At 39.7% G+C, this 12,842-nt stretch overlaps 1 protein-coding gene across 5 annotated transcripts in view; it reads right to left on the bottom strand.

Annotated features, from left to right (window-relative positions):
* SLC25A26 (solute carrier family 25 member 26) overlaps positions 1 to 12,842 on the bottom strand; it is a 160,045-nt gene that overhangs the window by 22,025 nt on the left and 125,178 nt on the right. For 4 of the 5 annotated variants that reach the window (XM_054483395.2, XM_054483398.2, XM_054483400.2 and 1 more), the window contains one exon: positions 10,530 to 10,574. The exons of the other annotated variant lie outside the window; for it this stretch is intronic. In XM_054483395.2, the coding sequence (XP_054339370.1) occupies positions 10,530 to 10,574 (45 nt within the window). The remainder of the gene's footprint in view (positions 1 to 10,529; positions 10,575 to 12,842) is intronic. 5 annotated transcript variants of the gene reach the window in all.

The raw sequence follows: 12,842 nt of genomic DNA on the forward strand, positions 1-12,842 counted from the left end.
GGTGGGAGGATCACTTGAGCCCAGGAGTTTGAGACCAGCCTGAGCAACACAGGGAGACCCTGTCTCTACAAAAAAATTTAAAAATTAGCCAGACGTGGTGGCACACCCCTGAGTCCCAGCTACTAGGGAGGCTGAGGTAGGAGGATTGCTTGAGCCTGCGGGGTTGAAGCTGCAGTTATCAGCGATCACACCACTGCACTCCAGCCTGGGTGACAGAGCAAGACCCTATCTCAAAAAATAATAATAATAAAGTTCCCACATATCCTTCACCCAGCTTCCATAGTATAATTATCAAAGCACAAGACTGAGATTGGTACAATACTATTAACTAAGCTACAGACCCTAGTTGAGTTTCACCATAATAACTATTGTTTAAAAGTAAGCAATTTTTAAACATCAGCTTGACTTTTTAAATTAACAATATTTGTACTATTCATTAGGATACTCAGTGATATCACTACAAAAACAATCAGGTTGTCATTTCCCAAGTGATTCTTCACTTAATGCTAAAGGCCTATCACAGGAAGAATAGCATGAAGTAGTTTGGCTCCCCGACCCCTACCCCAAGATAATAGCTATTAGCACCAGTAGTCATAGGCCAGAAAGCAAACACCAGGCACAATACTATGAAGTGGCTGGGAGTCCAACCCCAGACCAAGTGTCTTCTATTTAAAGTATAGCATGAAGAGAAGCTTTGTTTTTCACTTTTTAAAGACCCACCCAGATAAGCACTATTGTCTTATGAATAACTAATTGGAAATAAGTGTTTTGGCTCCAGTGAACAAATACTTACAACTTGGGACTTCTTTAGCTGCTCTATTCAAAAGCAGTTCTATGGCTTCCAACCTTACAAGATGATGATATTTTACTATGTGCTTTTTATGCATGTAGTAAAATAGGTATGTGCACAGAATCATCTACCCAATTCCAAATTAGTAACATCAGATGACAAAATTTAAGATAATGGAAAGGATAATGCTTAGTTTTTTCAAACCTAGGCTTGCTCTTGATATCATCCTCTGGGTAGGTCTCACTGCTGTGAGTTTACCACCAGAAGTTTATAACAGATTAAAGACAGGAGACAATGATTTTCGTGCAAATACTTTCCATACGGTAGTTGATCAAGCTATTGTGTAGCTTTTGCACATATATTTTTAAAAACAAAGCAACAGCTGCCTATAATTTTATCATTCAATCACATGAACCATCTCTCTGTGAAGTACTCACATACTACTATGTCTACAAAAGAGATTTCTAATAGCAAATTCTGAAACTGAAAACAGTATCAAACATAACCGGGAACCACAATTTGGCTTTCATTCCGCCACACCATAGCTCTTGCAATACGAACTAAAGGCTAAAATGAATTTTTCATATAGCACTACTTTTCATAATTAAAAATGGATATACCTAACTGATAATTAGGAATCTCTTATGGTATACAGGCTGATTTGGGTTATAATGGCAGCTAGACTGAAACTGTTCTGGGATGTGCAAGCAGCATCAATTTCATATGTGTTGATGTGTACCTTGTTTTGGGCAATAATATATGTTGGCTGGTTGAGATATTTAGATATTTGCATTCTAGATAAGTTGGTAAAGATAACAAGAATTTATAAGAAAATCTTGAACTAATGATTGTGCTGGTAATTACAGGCAAAGACAGTGATTATTCTTAAGCAAAAGCAAGATGGACTAAAATGCTGGGTTTGCTTAGTAATATTTAGGTTTTAGAATTTATACAGTGATATTTTTGGATATGTCTGGGCTAGATTTTAGATATGTGGGGGGATATTTATTCTGACTGGGGGTTCTATGAGCTTTCTATTTGTGGTTCTTATTAGTTGTATTAGTCCATTTTCACACCGCTGATGAAGACATACTCAAGACGGGGCAATGTACAAAAGAAAGAGGTTTAATTGGACTTATAGTTCCACGTGGCTGGGGAGGCCTCAAAATTATGGCAGAAGGCAAGGAGGAGCAAGTCACATCTTATGTGGATGGCGGCAGGCAGAGAGAGACCTTGTGCAGGCAAACTCTTGTTTTTTAAAGCTATCAGATCTTGTGAGACTCATTCACTGTCATGAGAACAGTGCTGGAAAGATCTGCCCCCATAATTCAATCTCCTCCCACTGGGTTCCTCCCCGACACCAGATTCTCCCAGTCTCATGAAATGGTATAACTGCAGACCCTGAGCACTGACCATCTTCTAATTCTTGTTTATATTACTAAAAGTATCAGAGAAATTTGTTGTGGGTAGGGTGGTGGTAGACATTTTAACTATTATTAAAACAAGAATCAACCAGAAAAAATGCTGTTTATTCCTAAACTTGGAAACATAGCTTTTATGTAGTACTGCACATTTAAAATACTTATAAAACATAAAAGAGAGATCTAACTAATTATTATATACATTGAGCTATTGATATAAGTGAAGTGATAATGCATTGGTCCCTGATTTCTATGACAAAGCTATGATTTCATCTTAGAAAAGCATTAGCATAATGTTGCTGTCTTACAAAACCAAACTGATTTTATTTTCATTTTGTTTTAAATACTGCTTAGCTTAAAGATTACATCTCATCTAGCTATTGCTTTGTAACACCCTGTAGCTGTAAGCAAAATCACTCGGACCTGACAGTATTCTTAACAGTTCTCCACACTGCAATATAAACTGATGTCTCACACTAAGAAAATAGAAAAAAAATGCATTCTCACAGGAAATTTTATCATATCCTTTCATAATATGCTTACTTTTGACTTAAAGCTTGATAAGAAAAGATCTGTATGGTTAAAAAGGGAAAACTCTTTTATAGCTGTGAACATACCTCTAGAAGAATGTATAAATAAAACAGTTAATGTAGATACAGTTATCCAACTTTGCATTCAACTTGAAAAAGAATGCTAACCTTCAAACAATTAGCAAATAGTTACATAAACACCTGCTGTGTAAAAGACAGAACCATAAAGAATAAACAGAAGATATAGCTCCTTCCTCCAGTAAGCACCGTCCTGTGGGGAGTTAAACACAAGCACGTGGAAAATGCGGTTCTGGCTGAACTCATTAACTGTGAACTTATCTGTGCTCTCCAGGGTTGGTCTCTGAGAACTGACTCAAGTGTGCACAGTTTAATTCTTGCCCAAGCTCAGCAGACTCAACGGATGCTGGGGAGAGGTGGTCTAAGAAATATGCTGGCCAGGCTTTCCTAAAGCTACATGTCATCATTAAGGAATCAATGCAATTTACAGAAATGCCTTCCATGAGCTGACTAAATATGACCTCAACTTTTTATCAACTTTTGAGTACATGAAACTACAAAAACATCATGAAACACATCATGTGTGGTGTGCATAATTACATGTAAAGTGATTAACAATAGCAAGTCTGGAGTTAGATCTGAACCTGAGTTCAAATCCTGGCTGTACCCCTTAGTACTCCCACGACCTTGGGCAAGGCATTCAAACTCTCCTTCCGTTTTCACATCTACAGAACAAAGACCAGGCCAGCACCTACTTCACGGGACTGTCATGAAGATGAATAGGAGAAGATGTGTGGAAAGTGTTACTACAGTGCCTGGCACATTGTAGCTTTGAAAAATGTTGGCTGTTCTTGCTTTTATTATGGCTGTTATCATCACTAAAAAATCACCTGGTAACCTGAGTTACCATCTGCTACGCAGCACAGAGTAAAAGGTGTTCAGGCAACTAGGTGAAAGATCAACCTTATCGAGCCCTGCTTCCCTGGTTTTAAGGTGGGGATAACAACAAGGCCCACCTCTCTGGGTTGTGTGTGGTGTGAAGAAGACAGTAATGAATGCATCGTGCTTAACCCAGAGGCTGGCACACAGTATCTGCTCATCACACCACTGATGTCGTGAATAATCATTCCAATGATGTAAGTGCATAACTAAATAAACTAAGTTATTAAAATACCAGTAAGGAAATAAATAGATGTTATGATTACGAAGGAGGGAGGAGGGGAAAGTCCTACTTTGGAGAGGGGTAGACTGGGAACATCTCTCTGAGGTGACATGTGATCTAAGGCCTGAGTAAAGGGGAAAGAGGAGACATGAGAGAGGACTGGGGAAGGGGGATGGAGAGAGGCCTAGGGAAAGAGCTGGAATGAATGCTCCATGGGGTCAGTTGTGTCAGTCCTCTTCATCACTGTATCCCCAGACCCTGGAAAATGCCTGGCACATAATAGACACTCAGTAATGACATATACATTATTTATATATTTCAAAACATCATGCTGCACACCTTAAATATACAGATATTATTTGTCAATTTTCAAAAATATGAAAAAAATCAAAATTAAAAAAATTATCACACATAAAAAATGATGTATATAGAATGAAGGACGAAAGAACATTTCTAGCAGGGAGATCTACAAATGTAAAGGCCTTGGTACATCTCAAAAGAAAAAAAAACACACAAAAAATGAGGGGAGGCTCTAGGCAGCAGCACAGTCAGCGCAACATGGCTGGGCACAGCGGGTGAGCGGCACGGGATAAGGCTGAGGCAGACAGAGGCCAGATTACATAGTGCCTTGCCAGCCAGAGCTTAAGGTCTGGGTTTATTTTTCTTTTAACGAGATGCCACTGACAGGTTTTAGCAAGGAATAGTATGGTCTAATTTCTTTCTTTTTCTTCTTTTATTTTTTTAACAGACAAGGTCTCACTCTGTTGCCCAGGTTATGAGCTCAAGTGAGTCTCCCACCTCAGCCTCCCACATAGTTGGGACTACAGGTGTGCACCACCAATCCCAGATAATTTTTTTTTTTTAATTTTTGTACAGATGGAGTCTATGTTGCCCAGGCTGGTCTCAAACTCCTGAGCTCAGGTGATCTTCCAGCCTAAGCCTCTCAAAGTGCTGGGATTACAGGCATGAGCCACTGTGCCTGACCTAATTCATTGCTTTAAAAGATCACTCTGGCAGGCGTGTGAAGAAGATATTTTGGGAAAGCCTGAGTGAAATGAGGGAGACCACTGGAGAGGCCAGTGTAGCCGTTCAAACAAGGGGTGTTAGAGGCTTGAACTAGAACAGTGAACTTGTTGATGGGCTACATGATGAGGGACAAAAGAACAGAACTCTGGAATCATTCTTAAGTTTCTATTTGAGCAAGCATAAGACAACTGTGCTATTTACTGAGAAGTGGACAACTAGGAAGGAACAGATTGGGAAGAAGACAAATAAAAACTGACAGTTCTGTTCTGACCTAGCCACTCAGAGACATCCTGAGTGAGGATGTCAACTAGGCAGCTGGTGATCTGAGGCTGCCACTCAGAGGAAGGGGCTTGCCATGGAGCTATAAACATGCAAGTTGGTATAAAGATGGTATCCAAAGTCAAAGGATAAGATAGAATAACAAGCTACAGGTCTTTGTCAGATAATAAAAACCACGAAATCTATCATGCTTCTCTTCTTGTTGGGCTGCCAGAAAGTTCCAAAGTAAATATAAATCTTCAAGGAAAATTATCTTCTCTAAGACTTTGGATATGATAATCTACCGCTTTTGCTTCCCCATCTCTTTATGGTGTCTTGTCCTCTTTCATCTAAAACATGCTTTTGTAAGCGTATGTATAGTAAAGAAAAGAAAAACAAAGGAAATGATGTAGCGCGGTAACAGGATTTGGGGAGCAAGTATTCTGCAATAAGAGACACATTAGATTTAAGTTATCAGTGAGTTGTGTGCCACTCTGATGGACTCTCAGCTCCTCAAGGGCATTAAGCCATTTCTTATTCATCTTTGCATTCTTGTGAAATGCAACCATATCCAGCTCAGAGCAGACAGGCACCAGAGGTGCAATGACAGCAGGTTATCATTTACTTGTAAATTGAAGGGGTTAAGGCCTTAACTGAACACTATAAGATGTTTTAAACACAATATGGTGGGTGATTAAATACAAGTCAGTGACACAGACAAATCTGTGGTAAGGGCAATTCTTCAAGGCCTTCATTAGAAGAATTCAAGCAGGAGATCAAACACTGAACTGAGATTTGAATGATGCATCACTTTTGGACCCTTGGAAGCATACTTCAGAAAGGAGTCAGAGAACAGGGAAGGGGAGAACATATTTAGAGGCAGTAAGGAGGCTATTCTGGCTGGAGGGGAAGAATTTTGTGTGTGTGTGTGTGGGCGCACACGCACACACACACACATACAGAGTATATAGGGCAGAGGCTGAAAAAACCAGTCAAGGACAGGGTGTTGAGAACCTTGAATGCCAGGAACTTCATGTTTTAGAGTTTTAGAAAGTTATATCTTCCTGAGAACCTAAGTGTTAATGAAAGAGAAGTTTAAGGAAGATCAGACACATCCAAAACATAGAATGGATAAGAAGAGAACCTACTAGGATGTGGGAAAGCATAAGGTACTAAGAATCAGGTGAAATGTGGCCACAAATTCCCAACAGTGAAGTCAACAAAATTTGTTGAGTAATGTGATATACAGAAAGAGAAACAAGGGAATCAAATTTTAATCTGAGACTTGAGACCAGGTGGCCAGAATACTGATTAACAGAAATGGGAGACAGCAGGAAGACATGATTTTACAAGAAAGAAGATGACCTTTAGACAAGTTGAATTTAAGGTAACAGTGGCCACTACCACCTCTAGCCCCTTACTCCCTGCAGTGCCATGTGATGCAATCTGCTAGTCTTGGCTAAGAAAAATTTTCCTGAATGGTATTCCCACATAAACACAAATAAACACAGTGGAGAAATCCTTTCATATAATATAATCTCCTTCTATAGCTGCAAACTCAAGTTTAAACAGATAAAACTGTAAACACAAAAACAAAAAAGTTCCAAAAATTGTCTACTTCTACAAAAGCACTGACTGTACATTCAGATGTTTAAAAAACAGTATTATATGAAAAGATGCTCAACATTATTTAGTCATGAGGGAATTAGAAATTAAAACCCCAATGAGATACCAATTCACAAGTACTAGAATGGCTGGAAAAAAATTTTAACCTAACAGTAACAAGAAATGACATGGATGTAGAGCAACTAGAACTCTCATACACTGTTGGTGGGAATGCAAACTGGTACAGCCACTTTGGAAAACACCTTGACAGTTTGTTTCTTATAAAATTAAACATATACCTTCTGTATGACCCAGGGATGCTACTCCTGGCCTCTTACCCTAGAGAAGTAAAAACCTACATCCATACCAATACTATGTGCAAATATTTACAACAGCTTTATTTATAATCATCAAAAACTGGAAAACAACTCAAATGTGTATAAACTAGTGAATAAATTGTAGCATATCCATACACATATGGAATACTACAAAGTAATAAAACCAACTACTGGTACAAGCAACAAAAGGAAAGAATCTCAAAAATATTACATTAAGTAAAAAAAGCAAAGCACAAGATGGTTTAATAGTACCCCGCATCTATTCAAACTACTGGTACAAGCAACAAAAGGAAAGAATCTCAAAAATATTACATTAAGTAAAAAAAGCAAAGCACAAGATGGTTTAATAGTACCCTGCATCTATTTCTGTGATGTTCTGGAAAAGAGAAGACTACAGAACAGTGGCTCACAGGGGCTGTGGGTAGAGAAAGGGCACTGATGGCATAAGAGAACTTTCTGGGTTGATGGAAATACTCTATTTTGGTTATGGTGGTGGTTATAAACATTTATTGAAACTCATAAAAATGTACATGTATGAAGGGTGAATTTTATCATATGTAAAGCGTTCCTCAAGAAACCTGACTTGACAGAAAAAAAAAATTGCAACATCTTAACATTTGCTCAAAGAGAATTTTTAAACCATAGCATTGTCATCTATGATTACTCTGAAAAATTCTGGACATTTCTTTACTAGCTAGAATTCTACAAATGTCCTTAATATTGAAAAGAAATAAACACTATGCTTTTTCCTTCTTTAGGCCTCAAAACATTCCTTTGCAGAGTTAGGGCATAAGGATGTTAGAGAGTGTGCAGAAACTGTGTGAATGCTGGTTATTGAGACACTAATAAAGTAAGTCTTGTTTGCTGGACAGCTGTTGGCTTCATTGTTCTTTTGTCACACACTGAAAAGGAGAGCTGTTATGCTAATGGAATGTGACCTTCTCATTGGATAGCTGTTACATCATGCCCTGAAACACAGCCAGAGAACTCTATTTTCACCACGCACCACATAGGAAACGGTAAAACAAACAAACAAAACAACAAAAGAGCCAAAAAACTATATTAAATGAGCAATACTACTCCTTAAAATCAGATCACTTATAAGAAATACTTCTCGATACTTAACATCCCATAATTTACTTTGTTAATGAGTAATGTTTTTTCTCAATTTAGTATCCTTTAGTATATACCTCAACAATTTATTGCCAAGTCCAAATAATTTTTATGATACTCTTCAAAATGCATTTTGTATGAACACTCCATAAATCTATAAAATTATGAGAGTAACTCCTTTATTTTTGTATTAGCTAATGCCTACCTAGATTATTTTACAGCCTGGTCATTTATGAACCATTTTCACTAGAACAAGGGCTTTCAAAGTTTTTGGACCATTATCCACAGCGAGAAATACATTTCACATTGCAACCTAGTACAGACACATGTGTGTGTGCACGCATGCACAACATTGAGGTCTTACAAAATAAGACTTACTCTTACCATGTAAGATGCTCTCTACTAAATTCTTCTTGATTATGGTCTTTAAAATGCTGACAAAGACCCACACAATTTATATCATGGCCCACAGTTTTCAGTATCACTGCACCAGAAAGTGAAAAACCAATGTAACGTCTCTGCATGTTTTGAATGTAGGCTTTTTAAAATGTGTTTGTTGTTGTTGTTGAAGTTCCAGGGTATGTGTGCAGGATGTGCAGGTTTGTTACACAGGTAAATGTGTCCCATGGTGGTTTGCTGCATGTATCAACCCATCAGCTAAGTATTAAGCCCAGCATGCGTTAGCTATTTTTCCTGATGCTCTCCTTCCCCCTGCACCCCACAACAGGCCCCAGTCATTGTGTGTTGTTCTTCTGTGTCCATGTATTCTCCTTCCTCAGCTCCCACTTATAAATGAGAACATGCAGTGTTTGCTTTTCTGTTCCTGCATTAGTTTGCTGAGGATAATGGTTTCCAGCTCCATCCATGTCCCTGCAAAGGACATGATCTCATTTCCTTTTTATGGCTGCATAGTATTCCGTGGTGTGTATGTACCACATTTTCTTTATTCAGTCTATCATTGATGGGCATTTAGGTTGATTCCATGTCTTTGCTATTATAAATAGTGCTGCAATTAACATACGTATGTATGTATCTTTATAACAGAATGATTTATATTCCTTTGGGTATATACCCAGTAATGGGATTGCTGGGTCAAATGGTATTTCTGGTTCTACGTCTTTGAGAAATCGCCACACTGTCTTCCACAATGGTTGAACTAATTTACATTCCCACCAATAGTGTAAAAGTGTTCCTTTTTCTCCAAAGCCTCATCAGCATCTGTTGTTTCTTGACTTTTTAATAATCGCCATTGTGACTGGTGTGAGATGGTATCTTATTGTGGTTTTGATTGCATTTCTCTAATAATCAGTGATGTTGAGCTTTTTCTCATATGTTTGTTGGCTGCATGAAAGTCTTCTCTTGAGAAGTGTCTGTTCATGTCCTTCGCTCACTTTTTAATGGGATTCTTTGTTTTCTTCTTGTAAATTCATTTCAGTTCCTCGTGGACTCTGGATATTAGAACTTTGTCAGATGAATAGGTTACAAAAATTTCCTCCCATTCTGTAGGTAGTCTGAACGCTCTAATGACAGTTTCTTTTGCTGTGCAGAAGCTCTTTAATTAGATCCCATTTGTCAATTTCGGCTTTTGTTGCAATTGCTTTTGATGTTTTCATCATGAAATATTTGCCCATGTCCATGTCCTTAATGGTGAAAACATGTTGGTTTTTTTTTAAAAGAGCTCACTGACCTTCCCCAAGTTTGTCTCACAACTCACCACACTGCTCCTTCCCTCTGGAGGCTCCTAGTCCTGGCTGGAGTGAGCAACCAAGATGGAAGGGACAGTCAGAGCCCTAAGACCCTGCTGCTCCCCATCCGAGTGGTCCTTTACATAGGGTGCTAGGGGAGCTGGTCCTTCTCAGTCTTCAAGTATTCAACGCTTTGCATTTTTCCTCTTCCATTTACCCTCACTGTTAGTCTTTAACTTCTAAACACACACACACACACACACACACACACACACACACACACACAGCAAAATGAAATTCAACGGTGGAGAAAGAATGGCAATATGGAAAACAGTAAAGCTAAGTTTTCTCTTATTATCTGTGGATTTCAGTGCCACCTGCTATGCCTATTTCCTAGGAGCACAGCCACCTGAACAAGTTTAAAAGGCTGAAATGGCATGTAAATCACACATAAAATATATTTTCAACTGCTACATTTGAGTTGCTGAACTTCTAGTCCACATTATGTTCTACTCTTCCACACTCAAACTATTAGGTATGTTATAATTAGAGAGAAATTTTAGGTGAAGATTCAGAAACTTACTTTTAAGGACTCCCATAAGGGAAACTGGACCAAAGAAAAAGGAATCTGAAGAGAGAGAGAAAAAAAAATCAAATAAATTAGGCAAAAAAGAGCCAAGTTTGCCTGTATGACTATACGAGCCTGTAAATATTATTTCAACTTTATAACAAAGCTAATATCAAACAAATTCACAGTTATAGTAGACATAATGTTGAGAAAAAGAGTTAAACTGTGGCCTGTAGATTTTCATTTTTTGTTGGGATGAAGTCTCGCTCTGTCACTCAGGCTGACAGATCACCACCCTCGACCTCCCAGACTCATGAGATTTTCCCACCTCAGCCATTAGAGGAGCTGGGACTACAGGCACACGCCACCACACCCAGCTAATTTTTGTATGTTTTCTTTAGAGATGTGGTTTCACCATGTTGCCCAGGTTGGTCTCAAACTTGAGGGCTCAGGCAATCCACCTGACTTGGCCTCCAAAGTGCTGGGATTACAGGCGTGAGCCACTGAGCCTGGTGATCGTCTAAGTTTTTGAGCCCAAGGGACATAAAATAATGTTGTGAAGCCCCTTTGAAATGGAAAGAGAAGCACAATAGTCTGGCTACTGAAATGACAAAAGAAATATTTCCTAGCATAATAAAAACACTTTAGGACGTGACATTTCTGTGCTTAAGAGCCAAGGCTGTCTACTCCTTAGCAGGCAGTGTTAGGATTTAAAGGAGAAACACAGAGGAGAGAGAAGGTAAGGGGTGGTGTGGGAGAAGTGTTAGGTGAATGGGGAGACAACAGAGAGGAAAGAGGGAGCAGGAAGAGAAGGGGAGAGAGAAAGGACTGGAAGAAAAGGAAAGAAAGTGGAGAGAGGAAAAGAGATGGGTAAAAAAGGAAGCAGGAAGCAGGGGAAAGAAAGCAGGGAGGTAGAGGGTAGGGGGGCAGAGACGAGGAGGACAGAAGACAGAAGACAGGGGGCAGAGAAGGAAAGAAGAGGGAGAAAAGAGGAGGGAGGAGGCTGGAGAGAGGGCATGGGTAGGTGGAGGGAAAAAAGAGGCAAGGAAGAAAGAGGAAGCAGACAGAGCTACTTGCAAGAGTCAAACTTGAGAAACAGGACTCCAGGAACAGAGCAGCCAGTGTGGGAGTGGGAAGCCCGCACCCTTCAAGGAAGGATCACCAAGTCAGTCAATGCTGGAGGAGTGGAGAGGTTCTAACAAAACACAAGGGGACGTGGGTCTGAGCACTGATCACGTCCCAGGCACAGCTAGCGAGGGGAGTCATGTGTAGTAATGAAGTATGAGTGGTCAAAAGAATCACCACACTTAGAGTTAGGTATTTACGATGAGCTGTCTAACAGTAAGGGCTAGAACCACCAACACTTCTCATGTGCCAGGTACTCCGCGAATAAGCACTTTGTAAGCTTTATTTCACTGAATCCTCACAACACATGCTGAGACAGTTAGGGAGTATTACTTCCTTCATTTTATAGTTGATGAGACTGAGGTTCAAAGACGCTGTGTAACTTGCCTAAAGGCAGTTAGGAGGTAAGAAGCCCAGACAATCTGACTCTAGAGTCTTGTCTAACTACTACTATCCCCAGGAGACATCTAAATTATCTGCATATAAATTCACCCACAGTACAATCTGTTATTAATTTTCTGAAATTCAAACTTAAGACACCCATGTCATATTTCCTAAGATAAAAATGTCTTAACACCAGTGGACCCCACCCAGCAGCTGAAGTAATGTCCAGTCACAGCCCAGGGGACCAGTGCTGGTCGTGGTGATGCCCACGAGCACGCACATGCCACGGGCCCAGTACTGGCATTGCACAGGCAGCCCAGCTGCAAGGGAAAAGTAAATGTGGACTTTGAACATTATCATTATCCCTACATGTGGGTGGGTGGGCGTGGGTGTAATGTCCCAGTTTGAGAGGAATTAATGGGTATTTACCGTCACGTGAATTGAGGGCATTGTTATGTTTTTTTGTTTGTTTTTTTTTTTTGAGACAGGGTCTTGCTTTGTCGGTCAGGCTGGAGTGCAGTGGCATGATCTCAGCTCACTGCAACCTCCACCTCCCGGGCTCAAGCAATTCTCCTGCCTCAGCCTCCCGAGTTGCTGGGATTACAGGCATGTGCCACCACACCTGGCTAATTTTTGTATTTTTAGTAGAGACGGGGTTTCACCATGTTGGCCAGGCTGGTCTCGAACTCCTGACCTCAGGTGATCCGCCCACCTCGGCCTGGTATTGTTATTTCTTAAATATTTATCTTTAATCAGAAATTTAAAGATTAGCATCATCTGTCTTACTCAGCTACAGCAAATGATGGCTCCAAGTTTGAC

Source organism: Pongo pygmaeus, chromosome 2 (genome assembly GCF_028885625.2).
Source record: "Pongo pygmaeus isolate AG05252 chromosome 2, NHGRI_mPonPyg2-v2.0_pri, whole genome shotgun sequence".
In the NCBI taxonomy this organism is placed as follows: Eukaryota; Metazoa; Chordata; class Mammalia; order Primates; family Hominidae; genus Pongo; species Pongo pygmaeus.